At 36.5% G+C, this 18,785-nt stretch overlaps 4 protein-coding genes across 4 annotated transcripts; 1 reads left to right on the top strand and 3 right to left on the bottom strand.

Annotated features, from left to right (window-relative positions):
* The first annotated feature begins 7,255 nt into the window (after positions 1 to 7,255).
* Positions 7,256 to 8,281, top strand: LOC115629282 (muscle-specific protein 20). The gene is made up of 3 exons (XM_030525720.1): positions 7,256 to 7,294; positions 7,425 to 7,757; positions 7,815 to 8,281. Exons 1-3 carry the CDS (start codon positions 7,265 to 7,267, stop codon positions 8,004 to 8,006), a joined length of 555 nt encoding a protein of 184 aa, XP_030381580.1. The 5' UTR covers positions 7,256 to 7,264; the 3' UTR covers positions 8,007 to 8,281.
* A 1,315-nt stretch (positions 8,282 to 9,596) lies between these two features.
* LOC115633782 lies at positions 9,597 to 12,018 on the bottom strand. Its single transcript, XM_030531259.1, has 3 exons — positions 10,366 to 12,018; positions 10,208 to 10,304; positions 9,597 to 10,149 (listed from the first exon to the last, which is right to left on the bottom strand). The coding sequence occupies exons 1-3, from the start codon at positions 11,953 to 11,955 to the stop codon at positions 9,752 to 9,754; spliced, it is 2,085 nt and encodes a 694-aa protein (XP_030387119.1). The 5' UTR covers positions 11,956 to 12,018; the 3' UTR covers positions 9,597 to 9,751.
* Positions 12,019 to 12,505: 487 nt separating this feature from the next.
* LOC115633725 lies at positions 12,506 to 14,729 on the bottom strand. Its single transcript, XM_030531192.1, has 3 exons — positions 13,106 to 14,729; positions 12,951 to 13,047; positions 12,506 to 12,894 (listed from the first exon to the last, which is right to left on the bottom strand). Exons 1-3 carry the CDS (start codon positions 14,606 to 14,608, stop codon positions 12,521 to 12,523), a joined length of 1,974 nt encoding a protein of 657 aa, XP_030387052.1. The 5' UTR covers positions 14,609 to 14,729; the 3' UTR covers positions 12,506 to 12,520.
* A 756-nt stretch (positions 14,730 to 15,485) lies between these two features.
* LOC115633387 lies at positions 15,486 to 17,797 on the bottom strand. Its single transcript, XM_030530834.1, has 3 exons — positions 16,157 to 17,797; positions 15,970 to 16,066; positions 15,486 to 15,897 (listed from the first exon to the last, which is right to left on the bottom strand). The coding sequence occupies exons 1-3, from the start codon at positions 17,708 to 17,710 to the stop codon at positions 15,527 to 15,529; spliced, it is 2,022 nt and encodes a 673-aa protein (XP_030386694.1). The 5' UTR covers positions 17,711 to 17,797; the 3' UTR covers positions 15,486 to 15,526.
* Positions 17,798 to 18,785: the final 988 nt, after the last annotated feature.

The raw sequence follows: 18,785 nt of genomic DNA, 5'->3' as shown, positions 1-18,785 counted from the left end.
TTTTCACAAATTCCGCCGCTTTAGTTGCATTTTCTCCCTTATCAAAAAACCATTTGTAAACTATACCAGTTTTTGCTCTTCAAGCTTAACATTTCAAAAATGCCCAAACATGATAGCACACTAATTAAATTAAAGTTGGCTAATTAAAAGAACTGTATGTGTGGAGTAACAACTGCTGATTTAATTTGATTCACATTTGCATTTTGTTTCGAATTTGACTAAAAACATGACAATTTTGATGAATAGCATTACTTCCGTTAATGTGATTTAAATATAAATGTTTAATTCATTCTCGCTATATTTATTAATGAAGTGCTCAGTGCATTTAGGACCAAAGAAAAGATCTATTTTTTACTAAATTGCTGCAATTGGAAACAAAATAAGCATGCGTATATTTTGCAAAAATGCACAGGGCCCATGAATTACAGCCTATTACGAGAACAATGGTACAATGAGGTCGTCATGAAAACAATTGCTGAGTGGGGAAGACGAAAATTTGGCAGCAGGCAAGTCATTGATGTTGCTAATTAGACACATAATGAGGCAAATTAGCATAGCTGTTAAAAATTAGCTGCGTGTGCATACATTAAAACCTAAACAAGTAATCAAGTTATAATGACAAATTTTTAACTTCGGGCCCCGCTTTGGGTCCAAGGAATATAATTTGGCAGCGCAAAACGTTGACGCTCTACAAACTTTTTGGCTACAAAGTTTTTAGCGCTGTTGTCAACGTGAGTTTGAAAAATCTTTGTTTTGATATGCACGCTACCCATGGTGAGTGATTGGGAGGGGAGCGGTTCGGATTGCCATGGCCAGCCTTGTCAATCTATGGCGGCCTGGTTGGGTGTTGAGTTGCGAATGTTGGAAAATACTTTGCACAAATTGATTTACAGAAAATGTTTCTTTGAACTTGGTAGTGCCTGCGCTGATGAAAATGATAGGCTAAAGCTGTATCGCCCCGCATTTGAGCGCTGTCAATCAATTTGCTAAAATTGAAAGTTTTAGCCACTTTTGGAGCGAACGCTTCGGGGCCCAAGTCGGCTGCGAAATCTCATTATGCGCTGCCACAACTAAACACTTAAGTAGCAGAATAGAGGCCAGATTTAAAGTGTTAGCAGGCAAATTAAATTAGAGCGCGCATCCACAGCAGACTACAGATATGGATCGGCAACTGGGCAACTGGGAAGTTCTCCTTGTTTGTTCTGGCCTGTTATTATTACTTTTGGCAATTCTGTGTGTTTCATTTCATGTTCAGTTTTGTCATGGGTCGGATAGGTTTTTCAATTTTTTTTTTTTTCAACAAAAACATTTTCAATGTGGACACAATTTCAGGCACACACATACATATGTACGTACAAGTGCACCAAGAAAAAAAAGTGCGATAAAACTAAGTGGAATGCATTTGCCATTTTTAAAAGTTAAAGCAAAAAAAAAAATGTAAAAAAAAGTTTGAATCGAACATCTCTTATGGTATAATATATATGTAATATATATATATATATATGTAATATATATGTATAATATATATGTACCCACTAATCAAAAAACAATTAATATATTTTTTAACTTATTAAAAATGTAAGCAATTAAATAAAATACCATATAATTATATTTGCATAAGGAAGCATCTCCCTCCCCACGCAGTACAATTTCGACACCATTATCCATAATGCCAAAGCCACATAGACCTCATATTGCACTTGTAATTAATATAGAATTCTCGAGTATAGTCTACAATTTTATCCAAATTAAAAAAATATGTTTTGATTTTGGTAGCTGAACACAAGAAAAAAATAAATAAATGGAATGCAATTCGGAATAGCAAAGAAAAGAGAGTTTATATGATTTTTTTCTGGGTGTATGAGCTGGAAGTGCCAGACATCGTTGAACGAAATTGAAATCGAGGCAGAATTGAATTATTTATTAAACATACGAATGAAATTCAAAGCATTTTACATTTTAGGCTCGTTGTTGGTGTTTCAATTTGCTTTTCGGTTCGGTTTTGTTATCTGCTCGTTTGGTTGGTTAATATACACACTTTTTTGTTCTGCTCTTTGTGGTTTTCCTTCTGTGGACTCCCCCCAACGACTCCAATGTTTTTCAAGGCTGCCTCGTAGACCCTTTTTAAGTGCTTCTATCTGCCGTAGCTGAATTTCTAATTAACCGTTGCTGTTAAGTAAAAGATGAAATAAAAATAACTGGGTCTGATCATTGACGTGAGTGCGAATTTGATGTAAAACGATTTTACCAGTCAAGGGCTTGAGAAGTTGAATGGATTCATGAAGGGTGATGCAAATAAAAAAGAACCTTAAACCGAATTTTGCCAAAAATGGCAAACAGCTCACAAGAAACAAAGAGTACAATATAGTAGAAAAATAATTAATGTAAATAAACGAATGCAAATGAGAGGTGCACGGCTCTTCAAAGTAGCGCCATTAACTTTTTGTTTGGCCCTGGCTCGCTTTTATATTTCGGGCCATTAAAGCTTATACAAATAATTTGTGAAAAATTCAGGCAACTAATGATTGGCCGCAATTAGATATAACCGATGTTATTCATAGGGCCACGTGGCATTTTCAAATTGGAAATTTAATTTGGGCGAGATGTCAATATTCTTTAATTGATTTTTTTTTACATATACTTATGCTGCAAAACGACACAAATGACAAAACAGCAGACCCACGCTATGTCGTCTGTCTAGAAAATGGTGCGAAAATTGTATATAGGTATATGAACATCACATCACACAAACAAAATATAAAGATTAGACATGTTTTCATTTGTTTCGAAGCTGCCGCCAATATTATATAACAAAATGACGACATTGACGCGTGATTTTCCAATTAAATTTTTAAGCTTTTCGCTTTAAGAAATAAATAACATATATAAATGTACGTACGTGTATGTACACATATACACAAATAGTTATTTTTAGACTCTTTCGCACACTATAAAAACTATTTAGACGCTTAAGAGTGGAAAAATTTGGTATTTATAAATAAATGATGTATATACTTGTAATCAATTGAAGATTGCAAAGTCTCTCTCGGTGAGCTAAACTCAATGCTTGACTTAATTTCCGCTTCCGCATAGTCTCTTCCCAAGTTTGTCGCTCTTGTCTGCTCGTGAAGAAAAACGGATATGAAAATGTTAGCATCATTCTCAATCGCGTTGCTTTACAGCTAAGGCATGACTCCGAGGCATGTAGCAAGCTATTACGATTGCAACAACAACAGCTACAAGTGAACCTAAAACTCCAAACGAATCCTTGCTCACTTTCATTTAAATAGGGGCTGTTGAACGACAGCATTTTCGCTTGACCTCATTCTTATATCCGTTGCCATTTTGGTCTCCGCTGCTCGCTTCTGTTGTTGTGTTTTTTTTTTTTTTTTTTTTTTTGTTCATTCTGTGTGTCCTATTGGCATTCATATGAAAACGAACATTTCAATGCCCACCTACTTCTCATTGTGCTTTTTCTCTATTTAAGTACGTCTAGGCCTCGGTGGCCTTTGTTGCGTTTCTGTGTTAATTTATGCGAAAATAATCCTGCCGAATTTAGCATCAAGTGGCTCGACACATTGTTGTCGAGTGCGTCTGCTTGGATGAAGTGCTTCTTATATATATATGTGTGTACATTTACGAACATATACAAGTAGAGTATGCATTATACATAGGGGCTAGTTTGCTTGCTGGCTTTCAGCTTGTAAGTGTAGTATTCACATACATTGCTTGATTCCAGAAAATCAAAATTCCGCCAGCAAACATAAAAGTGTTGAGACTATGTGTAAACATGCAATTTACTTGAACGACATCATAATATTTGATGATGATGATGCACGACTATGTCTGACCTCTCCGAACATGCTCCATTACGAGCTCTCTTTTAGATGAGGGCTTGAGTGGCCGGTCCAGTGTTTGCTTAAATACATCATGAATATAAACAAAGACCGTTGTTTACTCAAAGCATTTTCTCGATTCTATATACGAAAATACCGCACATGGAATGTTTTGTGTGCAGTTTGCCTTCATGCTGCGTATGGGCACACCCCACATACATACATATTTACAAGTACATACATATGTACATTCATATGCACATATGTTCACGCGTGCTAAATAAAATGGCATCATATTGTTTCATATGCCTTTTGTTTATGTTCAAATTACAGTTTCGTTTTGCATTTTCTTGTTCTTTTTCCTTCGAAAATTTAACCTTGTACATTTAGTGCACAACATGGGGGAAAGGAGGACTATACTTTAACGCGATCATTCATAATATAGACCAATAGCTTTATGATGGAGTTATTCTATATGTAACACCTCAAAGAATTCGGCGTAGATTCCACAGGGAATTGTAGATTTGCCTTTCTTTAGTAAGCAAACGATGTCCTTACATTAATTTTACATAAACTAGCTACTTTTCTATATACATAAATTCTCTGGGTTTCATAACAAATATTTACTCCTCCATTATCGTGGCTCGCGAACTATACTTGTATTATCTTCAGTTTTTAACCCACAAGTGGTACAAGTCTAGTCTAATTAGTTATAACTACAATTTTCTCAATATGCAAATATGTTCTTTCTGTAATTTTCGAATTTGCACTTTTAATCAGCTTCTGATTCTTATTCATACGTATTTTATTCGATTTAAACATCAAATTGGATATCTAAACATGGGACAACTACGGATAAAATTTTGGTGATGATTGTTAAAACTTTTTTTTTGGTTTGGTTTTAAGTTTAAAGACTTATACAAGTATACTTAAGCCAACGCTAATGAGACTGATATGCACCATTTTTTTCTGGTCAATTTTTAAACTTTTAAGTCCATTGGTTGACTTAATCTATTTTGTAATACCTTGCCCATTGAAATCTGCAACCATATTATTAAAGTCTCCTATTGGCCATACAGTTTTTCTATGCATAAGTCCTGGCTCATTTTGAATTTATAATAAGTAATATTTAATAATAAGTTTTGCAAATTTAAAATCCCCTTTTCCAATCCTCAATCGTTAAAAAATGCTACGCAAAACACTGTGATCTTGGATGCACCATTTGCTCACAGTGGTGGCCGTTTTGTTAAGGCAAAAATTACTTCAGGTTTTTTTGAAAAAATAAATTTAAAAATGTTTCGCTAGTTGTTTTTTTTTACAATTGTGTATTGGAATAATTTTAGTATAATAAGTGGTGTGCCTGTTTGAATGCATACCATACTTTGTCTGAATTAAGAAAAGGAAATGCAAATTAAATTGTTTCAATTATAATGCTGTGGGCGATTATGAAAAGGAAATCGTCCTTATTCTATGCGGGTGCCGAAACAAAAAAGGACACGAAGAAATTTTAGTTCTGTCACAATGATAGGCCAAATTTTGTTAATTAAAAAATGGCTGCTGTGGGCACTTTTTCATGTCAATCACTGGCCTCTTGCCTTGCTGCTGTCAGAACGCGCTCTTTTAAAAATAAAACAACACGCCATGCTAAGAAAATGCGAAAATGCGGGCAACAACAACACACCGCCACGTTCTGGAAAGTCTCACGTAGTGACGCAGCGCAGCGAATTTCATTTGCCTTTCCACCTGTTCAATGCCTTGAGACTGTGGCATAAAAATAGGCATTACCCAGTCCACATTTTGCGCGAAACGTCGGACGCCCATTTAAGTCGAGCACTGGCCTGCTGATATCGAAATTGTATCTGCTCTAGCGCGAGTTATCGATCACATCTTTCAGAATTTCACATTTTTAGAATGCCATCTGGGTAGTTTTGTCTTGGCAATGCGCGTGTACTTATGTATGCCTGAGTGTTTGTACTTATTTGTTTATGCTTTTCTCGACTGTTAGCCTTAATAATAAATTTGCTGCTTGCTAAGGACAGATGGTTGGCTGGTTCCCCAACATTGAAAATTGTCGTAGTCAGACATGTTTTCAGCTTGTTGTGCTTGTTGCCTTTGGTCATAATTTAAATTTGATGCGCGCTTCATGTCTTTTAGCTGACGTTCCAAATGCCCCGAAGTGGGTTTTGGTATATTAAGGCAGGCATGAAGAGAAAAATAACGCATAAATTTAATTAATAGTATAAAATGAAAAGTGGTTTTGACCTTGCATATCTTAATGTTAATTTATTGAAAATGTGTAGTAATTAAGATAGAATTTAGTTGGTTTCGCCATCAAAGGCCTGGAGAATTTTTTTCACAACTTCATTTCAAATAAACAATTATGCCTGTCTTGGTAAATCATGCTCTTTCCATTGATTCATAAAAACGTGTTGTTTGGGTTCGAAAATTGATGGACGGCATATGTTTGTTAAATGGAATTTGATTGAATGGAATAACATTAAAAATATACCCAAGCAGCCTACTAACACTCTCATGCTAAATTTGATGAGATATTATTAATTGGATTATTGATTAAGTGAATATCTTTCGCTACGTGTTTGTTGGGAATCCATTTTGTTAATAATGGCATTACATCTACATTTTTCACTCTTACGCTTACAGAACTGATCCCAAATATATAACGATCTTGAATATAGTAACCCACACACATGCGACTAGTACTTAGTAGTACATGCAATGCCATTTTTAATTGTGACACACTGCATTCCAATGGAAATAACGAGCCACATTTGCACGCGCAGTGCAAAAATGCATGCCAGCAGCTGTTCGTGGCCAAAGAATAAAGTACAGAATTGGAAAAATGGCACATTTTGTACACAAAATTAATGTGTAACGCATGATGAAATTATGAAATGGACAGCAACGCAAAAAGGATTGTAAAAATTTACTTAGCCAGGCGCGCGCTTCTTGTTTATTATTTTTTTCTTTGCAATATGTGTGAGAATTATTATAAATTTTTGTTGTGGATAGATGGGCTAAAATTAAAACGCACGACTCATTCGCAGAAGCCGTAATGACCAAAATCCCGACGGCGACGACGACGACGACGACGACGACTGCAAAGACGAAGAAGGCGGCCGCACCTATGGCGGATGTATTGCTGCTGCTGAGAAAAAATCATAACACCCACGCCCATAGCGTGAAAATCTCACAGCCTCCAATTTTCACACTACGAGTGCCTATGTATGTATGTGTACAGATGACTCCGAATTCGGAATTATTTTTGGAAAATTCGTGAATATACTGATCGTGCGTTATGCTCTCGCGCTTTAAAAGCGCCATACGCCCCCTAGTCAGGCATCAGTGTAGGCTAGCCATAGCTCTGGTGAAGATCACAAATCCGAAAAAAAAAACAACAACTAAACAAAATGTCTCTTGAGCGTGCTATTCGTGCCAAGGTAAATACAAGTGGTCAACAAAGTGCATTGAAAATGAATAAAATATTAAAGTGAATCAAATAAAAAAAAAACTATAACGTGGAAAGCTTAAAACTTATTGTAATGGGTGGTTGTATGTTTCTGTGTCTAGATTGCCGGCAAGCGCAATCCCGAGATGGACAAGGAAGCCCAGGAATGGATTGAGGCTATTATCGGTGAGAAATTCCCCGCTGGTCAGTTGTATGAGGATGTGTTGAAGGACGGTCAGGTTCTGTGCAGACTCATCAACACTCTGCAGCCCAATGCCGTGCCAAAGGTCAACTCATCTGGCGGCCAGTTCAAGTTCATGGAGAACATCAACAACTTCCAGAAGGCGCTGAAGGAATACGGCGTGCCCGATATTGATGTCTTCCAGACCGTCGACTTGTACGAAAAGAAGGATATCGCCCAAGTTACCAACACCATTTTCGCCCTGGGCCGTGCTGTAAGTAATAAATAGCCATGTGATTGTTCCACTCCTAACTTCAACCCACGTTTGCAGACCTACAAGCATGATGAATTCAAGGGACCCTTCCTGGGCCCCAAGCCTGCCGATGAGTGCAAGCGCGATTTCACCGAGGAGCAGCTGAAGGCTGGCCAAACTGTTATTGGTCTGCAGGCTGGCTCCAACAAGGGTGCCACCCAGGCTGGTCAGAATATTGGCGCTGGCCGCAAAATCTTGATCGGCAAGTAAATTTGGAAGCGCATGTGCGCCAGCAGATCTTGGACTTGTCATTCTTTCATAATTTATTTTAAATATTTTTGTAAAAGAACTAAATATTTTTAAGTTTACAAAACCACATTAAAAAACAACAAAAATATTCCCAATACACCCACACATAAACACAAACACAAAAGGAAAAAAACCGCACACTATAATTACATTAAGTATACGCATAAGTTAATTTATAAAATAAAAAAGATATTGGAGAAAAACGCTTGAAGGAATTAAAAGTTTGTGAAAACATCTATCAAATTGAGAACCAATTAAATATTTTATATTTTTGAATATAATTCATAAAGTTAAACTCTTCTCCGAATGAGCCCCTTAATTGAATTGAATCTTTAGAGTAATGCTAATCACCTCTTTAACCTTCAGCTGCCGCCATATTTTTGCCTTTTGTGTGGGTGTGCTTTTTATTTATAATCATGTCTGATTTTATTTAGAGGCCAGCAACATAAACAACTAATGTGCGCGATTTCGACTGCACGTCGAAGCGATACATATAAACAGATCTAGATAATACATATATTTCTCTTTCATTATACTTATAGTATGTATGTAAGCGTGTATAATGAAATGTTTATTATGAACATCGGCACTTTTTACAAGCGAGTGGGAAAATTTCTACTGTAGCGGGTCGAGGTCATTTTTACCAGCGGAAAAATGCCAATAGAATGCTACAAATTCAACAGAGCTATTCATATGCAAAAGTTATTAAGAAGAAAATTGAATATTTCATTAAAAATAGCCCAAAAGCATTAGTTCTCTGCCCATTCTGACGGCATTTTGCAGGACAATATTTTAGAAAGTACAGGTACTATTTTCGAAATTAAGAGCTGAGACAAATTTTCCACCTGACGTTTATTTCTGTATTTCTTTTTTTGTGATTAATACGCGAGTATTTCTCACATGTGTTTTATTTTTGGCTAATTGAAATGAATTTCAAACGATAATTTCCACAACAAATTTTAAGTCTGTGAAATATTGCTAATTTGAATTTCAAAAATTGAAAATTCATTTTCCACAAATATAAACAAGGAATATTTATAATAAATAGAATGAGACACAACTCTTCGCTTCAAATTCGAACTAATTATTCGGTTTCCCACATAGGACGTTGCGAGAAGATATTTAAAAAGGGGTTTATCTCAATTATGATACATTTATTTGATTTATATTTCTGTTCACCAAGCCTTTCCTATTCATTTAGATACCACTGAGAACTATTTGTATTTTTTTAGTGTACCTGCTTAAAAGGCAGCGCATGCACCTATCTGGAAGTGAGCTTCTTCAGGTTTGAATATGTGTCCTTAGCTTTCAATTATACTCCTTTTATTTATAGTATAACTAAGTTAGAAAATCTTGTCGATTTTTTGTGTAACTTTTTTACAGAAAATATGTAAAGTTTGCTGTGCTTTAAACAGCTGCCAAATATAATTATACATATTATTTTTCAATTTTAATCTAATCAACAATTTCAAATCTAGTGACTTACTAATAAAATATATTTATTATACGATAGTATTTGTATGTTTTATTAATGTATAAATAGTTGTTTTTTTGGTACATAGTTTTTGTGCATTTAATTGTATTAGGGGGAAACTTGATATAAATAAGACTGACACTAATATCACTTTTTATGAAAATCTTTTAGACTGTAAGAAAACTTGAAATTGAACCTCCGCTATCATTCTCATAGCGATTGAAAAATAATGCTATGTAGATGACTTATCTATAATTTGTTTGCTCAACATCTCGGCTCTATTAACACGCTCTATTAATTGCTTCTGTTGCTTCTTTAGTTTCTTCACTATTTCGTACTTTTTTTTTAACTTTTCCACAGTATGGTCGTAGTCGTACATTAGTGAGGGATTGGACAGCAGCCCGCCATTATAGGCTATATCCTGAGATTCATGTCGAGTCTTGCCACGCTCCACTTTCAACTTGAACAGTGTTTCGCGCAATTTGCGTTCATCATTAACAGCCCGATCATATACACCTTTGGCATGCTCCAGAGAGCTCGCGAGCATTGACGATTTTTCCCTCATATGTGCCAAGGCATGCAACTCATTGGTATAGTTGGTACGCATTTTCCTGAGTTCAGTGCTCCGTTCTGAGTTGAACGTGTGATGGGATTATAAATAACATACTAATAATATATTAATTCTTACCCTCTATTTTTTTACTTAAGCTTAGCACTTCAGTTTGTTTAGAAATGAATTGGCTCATTTCGAGTTCATCATTAATATATTCAAATTTTGCAATGCGCTGAGTAATAGAACAAGTTATTTTGAGTAGGAAAAGAAAGCCAATCCGTAATAGAAGTTACCTCATTAAGTCGACCCAAAGTGTGTTTTCTTATAAGAAGATCGTAGCGTGCGTCGCTTATTTCATTACGTACATTGTTCATAAGCCTTAGTTCTCGGTTGACTATTCGACTTAAAAACTCCGAGTCCTTGCGAATTAAGTTCTTGCGAATTGTATTCTCTAAGTCTACTTCGGTGGACATGGCTACGCTTCGTACGGCTGCAAGATCCATTAGTACACTAGACATGAGATAAGAGTTCATTTTCTTAGCCATAGCGGCACATTTTTTAAAATGGTCAAGGGAATTTAGAGCTGAATTGAATCTATCTAACTCCACTCGTTCCTTTTGTTCTGCATTCTTCGATAGCAATCGGAACGATTTTGTCCGTTTGCAATAATCAATAATCTTTGAATGGAGATTTTCATTTATTTGTTTCTCGCAAATAAATAACTGTAATTCCCTAATGAGATTCTTCATTAGTTTCGACTTATCAAGGTTTTTTAAAGCAAACATTTTGGGATCAATACGTTCAGCTCGATCAACAACCTCATTAATAATCCTCTGAAGTAAATCGTTCGCAAGTCTTGCATTCTCTCTGGCTATTCTTCTACTTTCCAAGTCTGTCGTCGATACATATGTAAATTCAACAAAAGATTTGGCCATCATATCAAGAAAATCTTCTGCAGTTTCTTCTGTAGCGACAGGAACTTCAATCTCATCTGGCATAAGTTCCAACTCAGAGCTTTCCTGAACTTGCTCCTCTTCGACTATTTCGGTGACGATTTGTACTTCCACGCTTTCTGAAGATGATGAAGATTCCTGCATACCGGTTAAGGGGTCCACAAAATGGCCGACGTCTACATTTTGAGTTGGCCGTTCTTCTTCGACTTTCAAAATAATAGATTGTGCTGTGTCTAAAACAATTTCTTCTTCAGATATATCTTTCATTTCAGGAAGTTCTGCAAAATCTGTTAAAAATTGTGTCTTAGCTGCAACAGTACATATTTCAGAGTCGGTGGACGAAATAGTCGAAGAAGTTGAAAGTAATGACATTTCTTCCAGTTCTCGCATGAGCTGTTCATCATATGTACCACGAAGAAGCAATTTCCCTCTTTCTTTTAGGAGCTGGTCCTCATCATAATCTTCCTCCATGAGTAGGCTCTTTGTTGTTAAAACTATTGGTTTACTTTTGCGTTCTTTCGACTCTAAATATTTTTGACGGTCTTCGCGTTTCTTTTGCCGAGCTTCTTTACGTTTTTGACGATTTATCTTTTCTACGTACTCAACTGTGATTCTTTCCGGTTCCCCTGTACCTTCTGATAATCCATGATCAGAGGTATTTACCAACTCAGTACTTGTGTTAAACCCCGAAGATCCCTCAACATCGGCCCTGGATTCTGTGGTGGTTTGTGAGGTCGCATCATCCGTGGATGCATCCGTAGATATTCCCACAGTGTCATTTTGCTGAAGGGGAGGATCTCCTCTGGTTTCGACTGTTTCTTCTTGCACTATGGTTTCATTAAATTCTACCTCCCTAATAAATTCAGTACCATCTGAACCTTCTGCTACCTCATCATCCTCTTCTGTTGGCTGCATTTGTTCTTCTTCCATTTCTTTGTGTAGATTGGTTTTTTGTTATATGTTTGTATGTTTGTTTATGTGTATCCTTTGTTTGTAAATGTATTCATTCGATATGTGTTGAGTTTGACATGAAATATATATATGCCCTAAAGCACTTCTCTTGGGTATCTTAGAATATTAAAAAAACCGAAATAACCTCTTCTGCACTTAAACTACACATGGAATCAGTTGCATTTTATTGTGGTCTGTAATGAAACGTTTATGTTGATAAACCACTAACATATACAGTTGTAATAAAGTTACTTTATACTGAAAAAGTAGCTTAAACAAAAATCTATCCCATTCCCATCACTATAATGACAGCTAGTCCCATTGGCCAAATGGTTAAAGCCAACGGCAAAAATATGCAGTTCAAGAAGAGGCTTATCCTACAAAAATCCACACCTACCTGTTTCTGTTTTTTTTACATCACATACAAGTATTGCATCGATGTGGCAAAATTTTCCAAATGGGAGCTTACTATCAATGCATTGCAAATGCGATGCATTTTTCTAACTACTTGTAGTGTTGAAACTTCGAATTGAATGAACCATGTTCAGTTTATTGTCATTGTCACAGTGCCAACACGTTTGGATAGATCTTTGAATGTGTCCCTAAGTTTCTGCACGGAAGCATGCTTCACCTTTAATTTATCCACAGTGTCATCGTAATCGAACATCAGTGTTGGCATGGCCAGTAGGCCGCCCTGATATGTTAGCTCGTTGCATTTTCTTCGAATATCTCCCCGTTCCAATTTTAATTTGAAGAGCATGTCACGCAAGTCGTGTTGTCGTTTTTTCTTCACTTTCAACTCTTCTCTTAGTAGCTGTAGTTTGTTTTCAAATGATAGGGTCTTTTCTCTGTTGTGTGCCAAAAAGTGTAACTCCATATGATAGTTTGAGTGCAGTTTCTTCAACTCAGCGTTTCGCTCTGTAATGGTATGTAAAATAGTTATATTATTTGGATTGCATGACGTAGGCACGTACCTTCGATTTTTTTGTCCAAGGCCTGAACCTCATTCTGTATGCTAATAAAATGGGTCATGCTGAGATCTTCAGTGATTTGCTCAAAGTGTTCAATGCGCTGCGAAATAAATAAATTATACTTTATAGCATTTAACAAATTCCAGCTCAAAACTTACCTCATCCAGACGTCCCAGCGTGTGCTTCCTTGTGATTAAAGCCAATCGCGTATCACTTATCTCGTTGCGCATATCGGCCATCAGCTTGAATTCACGATTAAGCACACGCTTCAAGAAATCGGAGTCTTTTCTTAAGATGCCGTTTCGCATCGCTACTTCAAGATCGACTTCAGTGGACATGGCTATATTTTGAACATATTGTAGATCCATTAGAGTAGCGGAATTAAGGTAGGCGTTGTTCTTCTTGGCAGCTGCTGCTATTTTTTTTGCGTGGTCCACTCGTTGCAATGCATGTATGTATCTGAGTTTTTCGGTGTGCTCTATATCGGGCGGCAGCTTCATAAGTGTTCGGGTGGACTTAATTCTCTTGAAGTAGTCAGTTATCTTTGATAGAATAGCAATATTGATATGTTTTTCAACAATATAGCGCTCTACCACCAGACTTAGTTCATTTATAAGCTTTACTTTATCTAGATTTTTACGTAGACGATTTTGGGGTGCAACTGATTCGGACTTTTTAACAATTTGATCTATAAGTTGTTCTACAGTTTGGTGTGCTATTTCATACAGTTCGAATTCATACTTTAAATCAAGGTTGACGTGTTTCTTTTGTTCGGTTGTTTCCAAAAGACTTTGTGTAAAATTAGTAAAAACATTGAAGTCGTCCTCCTTTTCTATAATGGGCATTGCATGAACGGATTCGGTTTCAGGCTCGAAGAAATCATCTTGCTCCTCAGTTTCCTCTTCCATTTCCTCGAAATGGTGGTCTGATATTTCTGCAGTGGAGTCTGTTGAATCACTCAATATATCTCCAGTCAAAGGATCCACAAATGCACCTTTATCTTCATCTACCTGTTCCGAGTTTCGGTTGGGGCTGGACGGCTTTGATACTGTAAAATCTATACCAATTTCTTCTTCCTCTTCAGATATTTCGGATAAATGAGGGAGCTCTTCAAAGTTGGTTAAGAAATGTTTTTTCATACCGACCGTATCTACTGCTTTATGAGAGTTCGTTGAGTCTGTTGTTTCAGTATTGCTATAGTCTGTTTCTTCAAATGCATCTAAAGCATCATGGGCTACAATATCATTATAATTTTCGTCAAATATCTTAGTATGCCGTGCTTCTTCCATGGCCGAACTCTCAGACCTGATATAGTTTTGACTATCTTCTTCAAACTCTTCGTCCTCGTAATCGCTGTGCACCTTGTGGACTATATTTTTTTTTTCTGAATAACCAACTGAGAATCGAGATTTCAGTGCATCCTTTAAATGGTATCGACGTTTAGGCTTTTCTAGTGTTACATCTTCTTCCATAGGGATATCCATGTAAGTCACCATTTCCGCCGGTGCTTCTTCTTCAATGCCTTCTACCGGCTCAACACTCTCATTTGTAGTTTCTTGTTGTGTTGCCGCCGGTGTATCTTCAATCGGAGTAACTTCCATTGCCAAATTTTCATCCAAATCATTACTTCTAGCATTCGCATCTTCCGTGTTGGTGTCCATGTTGCTGTTGGTGTGCTTGGTTGTCAGTTATGTGTATAACTTCGCCGGATTTTAATGGTGTTTTTATTGTTTTTGTTTTGTTTTTTTTGTGTTTTGTTTTTGTGTACCTAAGTATAAGAAAACTTTAACTTCGAACTAGACATCAAAAACAAAACTATTTGCTGTGTTCATCTACTGTCAACATCAAGCTTTAATAAAAAAATAAAAACTTCTAGCAACGTTGTCGATTTACCAGAAAAAGCAACTCCTACACCTATTTCGCATCTCGCACGAATTGTGGCCAGAATCAATGACATGACGAATGTGTTTTCAGTTCTGTCGATTGCCTGTGCTTGTTCTTCTACTTGTATTTGTGAAACGCGAATCCGGGCCGAATTACATATCTTCTGAAGTCGATTTGCATTACAGCTTCGTTGTGAAATATTCAATCTTCTAAAAATGTTAGAAATATATAACTTTTGCATTGCGCGAGGAAACTTTTTGAGGTCGAGGCGATAAAGAAAAGATATCATAAATAAGACTTTCCATACAAAATGTATGACAAAATGAATTTTCTTCATAAAATTTATTTAAAGAGATTTTCTCATGTTTTTATAGGTTTTCTGCTATTCGAGATGGAGATAAATCCATCGAATCAAAGATCAAGATCAACTGGTTGCGCGATTCTTAGCTTATAAGTGGTTTAACTAACACGAATTTTTGTATATTTATATATACTTAGATTACAAATAATAAAAAAAATAATACCAAAGCCTTGTTTACTTTTGAAAGCTTTTTGTAAAAACGTTTGTTTTGTTTAACGAACAATTAGTTTGGCCAAGTGTGCTTCATACTAAGCTTTCCTCAGAGCTCAGAGAAATTAAAATACATTTAGGGGTTTGATGTTAAAAAATTGTGTTTTTCTGTTATTTCTTTATTTTATATTGTCGTTCGCACAGTACCCACACGTTTGGATATGTCTTTGAATGTATCTCTGAGATTCTGGACGGTAGCTCGCTTTTCTTTTAATTTTTTAATAGTGGCATCATAATCGAACATCAGTGTTGGCATGGCCAGTAGGCCGCCCTGATATGTTAGTTCGTTGCATTTTCTCCGAATAACTCCCCGTTCCAATTTCAGTTTGTAAAGTTTGTCCCGTAAGTCGTGTTGACGTGCCTTCTTGATTTGCAATTCATCTCTAATTAGCTCCAGTTTGTTTTGGAATGAGAGTGTCTTTTCCTTGTTGTGTGCCAATATGTGGAGCTCCCTGTGATAGTTTGAGTGCAGTTTCTTCAAATCAGCGTTTCGCTCTGTTCGTAATTACACCGGATTTATGAATGTATGTTAAATCGTTTAAGTACTGTAATTAAATATGTATGTACCTTCGAGTTTTTTGTCCAAGGCCTGAACCTCATTCTGTATGCTAATAAAATGGGTCATGCTGAGATCTTCAGTGATTTGCTCAAAGTGTTCAATGCGCTGCGAAGTAAAAATTATTATACTATATAGCATGTACTTTAACTTTTTAACTGTACTATATAGCATGTATTTTTCCAGCTCGAAACTTACCTCATCCAGACGTCCCAGCGTGTGCTTCCTTGTGATTAAAGACAAACGTGTATCACTTATCTCGTTGCGCATATCGGCCATCAGCTTAATTTCACGATTAATCATACGCTTCAAGAAATCGGAGTCTTTTCTTAAGATGCCGTTTCGCATCGCTACTTCAAGATCGACTTCAGTGGACATGGCTATATTTTGCACATATTGTAGATCCATTAGAGTAGCGGAATTAAGGTAGGCGTTGTTCTTCTTGGCAGCTGCTGCTATTTTTTTTGCGTGGTCCATTCGTTTCAAGGCAGTTATGTACCTGAGCTTTTCTATGTATTCTACATCAGGCGGTAGCTTCATAAGTGAACGGGTGGATTTTACTCTCTTTAAGTATTCGGTAATCTTGGATAGAGTAGCAATATTGATATGTTTTTCAACAATATAGCGCTCTACCACCCGGCTTAGTTGATATATAAGCTTTTCTTTATCCAGACTACGACGCAGACGATTTTGGGGCTCAACTAATTCGGATCTTTGAACAACGTGTTCAATAAGTTGGGCTACCAGTTGATATACTACAACTCGCAGCTCGTGCTCATGTCTGAACGCTAAGTTTTCTAGTTTCTTTTCTTCGGTTGGCTCCAATAGACTTTGTGTGAAATCGCTAAATAAATTGTATTCGTCTTCAGTGGGAATTGTAGGGGCTACTTCAATATCAGCGTCCAATAAATCATCTTGATCCTCATCTTCCGCTTCCTCTTCCTCGACAACGTGGTCTGAAATTTCCTTACAGCTTTCTGATGATGATGAAGTCAATACATCTCCGGTCAAAGGATCTACAAAGTCGCCTTTATCTTCATCAGGATATTGTGAAACTCGCGTGGAGCTTGCAGCCCTTGACATCAATTTCATATCTGTCTCATCTTCCTCTTCGGAGATCTCGGATATATCAGGGATCTCTTCAAAGTTAATTAAGAATTGTTTTTTCAAATTGACCGTGTCTGCTGGTTTCTCATAATGAATTGAACCTTCTGATTCACTATCGCTGTACATTTCTTCTCCATCGTCTGCTAAAGCGTCATGGGCTAAGATTTCATCATAGTCCTTGTCGAATAACTTGGTGTGTCGTGAATCTTGCCTTGACAAGCTGCCAGTCCTAACATCGTTCCGAGTTTCTTCTTCCACAAAGTCTTCTTCGTCGCACTCTGTATCAAGTGGGGTTCTTACTTCGCTTTTTGAGTCTCCAACTGTGAATCGAGCTTTCAGCGCATCCTTTAAATGATACCGACGTTTGGGTTTTAATATTTTATGGGCACTGTTTTCGTCTTCGCCTTCTCCTTCTTCTTCTTGTTCTTCTTCTGCATTCTTAGGGACATCTGAATCAGTCAACATATCCGTCGTCGGTGGTGCGATTTCTTCAGTGCCTTCCACCTGTTCCACATCTTCAGTTGCAGTTTCTTGTTGTGTTGCTGATGGTGTATCCTTAATCGGAGTAACTTCGACTGCCAAATTTTCATCCAAATCAGTGGTCTTAGCGTTTGTATTCTCCGTGTCCTCTGTGTTAGTATCCATATTGTAAAAGGTGTGTCTTATTGTGGGTTCTAAGTGTAACTTAAGTGTTTTTTAACCTTTTTTTGTTGTGTTATTTTTTATGTTGTGTTTTTTTGTTTTGCTTGTGTACCTAAGCACTGGAATGTACCTAATAATGGAATGACATTATGTACAGAGTTTACTTATACTCTTTTTGGTATCATTGAAAGAATTACGTTACTTTCAAGATACTTCTGAAACAATATGGACTAGCTACATTATTTTAAATCACATATTGCTGAAAATTATTACACCTTCTTGCAAGTTCATTAAAAATCAATAATCGTTTCATTCATAAGGTGTAAATTATAATTGTATTGTACTCCATTGACTTGGAACATAAGTCGGACCTTAATTTTGAACCGATTTCAATATTGAGGGCAGAAAATATTCTGGCACAGTACTAATAGAAAGATAATGCGCAATTAATCGTTGCATACTCTACGGCGGGGGAATAAATTGTATGAACTGCTAAGAAATTTGAATTTGCTGAACCAAGATAACAAATGAGTGTAAAAAATACATCAGGTTAACAAATATGTTTCACCACAATTAATTACAATAACATTGATTGGTGACGCTGTCGAAAACTCTGTGGCATTGGTTAATATTTGATATTTGAATAAAAGCCACACCCATACTTAATATTTTTATTCTTTTCTGTATGTTTTTGTTTTTACTTTTTAGTTATTTTTGCATATTTTGGCAGCAGTTGTCGACTTTGATTCAACTCCTCAGCCAACTGATTTGAATAAAATGCTGCAATGCCGTACCCAGGCTAAAAATCTACTAACGAAATTCGTTTTTGTTTCATAAAAAGAAAATAAGTTGAAGTGTGTATTTAAGCTGTGGGGCCGTGTTACCTTTCGTGTGTTTAAAGTTCAGCTGCTTTGATTTGCGACCTGGCTTAAGAAAGACAAATGCTGTGGTCTCTTTTGTGTCCAATGCCATTGATCCTAATGCTAAGCCTGCCAAGCGTAAAATGTGTAAATTCACTTAAATTATGCATGCGCTTTTGTGTTGCTTAGCTCTCGACTTTGATGTTGCTCCTATAAAA

This window comes from Scaptodrosophila lebanonensis, unplaced genomic scaffold (genome assembly GCF_003285725.1).
Source record: "Scaptodrosophila lebanonensis strain 11010-0011.00,11010-0021.00 unplaced genomic scaffold, SlebRS2 tig00000001-arrow-pilon, whole genome shotgun sequence".
NCBI classification, from domain to species: domain Eukaryota; kingdom Metazoa; phylum Arthropoda; class Insecta; order Diptera; family Drosophilidae; genus Scaptodrosophila; species Scaptodrosophila lebanonensis.
The sequence above is the reverse complement of the archived record's forward strand: the minus strand, read 5'-3'. Positions and strand labels throughout refer to the sequence as shown.

Excerpts from the sequence above, each read along its gene's own strand:
- LOC115633387 (XM_030530834.1), bottom strand. The coding sequence starts at position 17,710 with ATGGATACTAACACAGAGGACACGGAGAATACAAACGCTAAGACCACT. Across the intron at positions 16,067-16,156 it reads CGCTGGGACGTCTGGATGAG|CGCATTGAACACTTTGAGCA; the intron begins GTAAGTTTCGAG and ends TTTACTTCGCAG. Across the intron at positions 15,898-15,969 it reads CTTGGACAAAAAACTCGAAG|AGCGAAACGCTGATTTGAAG; the intron begins GTACATACATAT and ends AATTACGAACAG.
- LOC115633725 (XM_030531192.1), bottom strand. The coding sequence starts at position 14,608 with ATGGACACCAACACGGAAGATGCGAATGCTAGAAGTAATGATTTGGAT. Across the intron at positions 13,048-13,105 it reads CGCTGGGACGTCTGGATGAG|CGCATTGAACACTTTGAGCA; the intron begins GTAAGTTTTGAG and ends TTTATTTCGCAG. Across the intron at positions 12,895-12,950 it reads CTTGGACAAAAAAATCGAAG|AGCGAAACGCTGAGTTGAAG; the intron begins GTACGTGCCTAC and ends ATACCATTACAG.
- LOC115629282 (XM_030525720.1), top strand. The coding sequence starts at position 7,265 with ATGTCTCTTGAGCGTGCTATTCGTGCCAAG. Across the intron at positions 7,295-7,424 it reads AGCGTGCTATTCGTGCCAAG|ATTGCCGGCAAGCGCAATCC; the intron begins GTAAATACAAGT and ends TTCTGTGTCTAG. Across the intron at positions 7,758-7,814 it reads TTTTCGCCCTGGGCCGTGCT|ACCTACAAGCATGATGAATT; the intron begins GTAAGTAATAAA and ends CCACGTTTGCAG.
- LOC115633782 (XM_030531259.1), bottom strand. The coding sequence starts at position 11,955 with ATGGAAGAAGAACAAATGCAGCCAACAGAAGAGGATGATGAGGTAGCA. Across the intron at positions 10,305-10,365 it reads CTTTGGGTCGACTTAATGAG|CGCATTGCAAAATTTGAATA; the intron begins GTAACTTCTATT and ends TCTATTACTCAG. Across the intron at positions 10,150-10,207 it reads CTTAAGTAAAAAAATAGAGG|AACGGAGCACTGAACTCAGG; the intron begins GTAAGAATTAAT and ends CGTTCAACTCAG.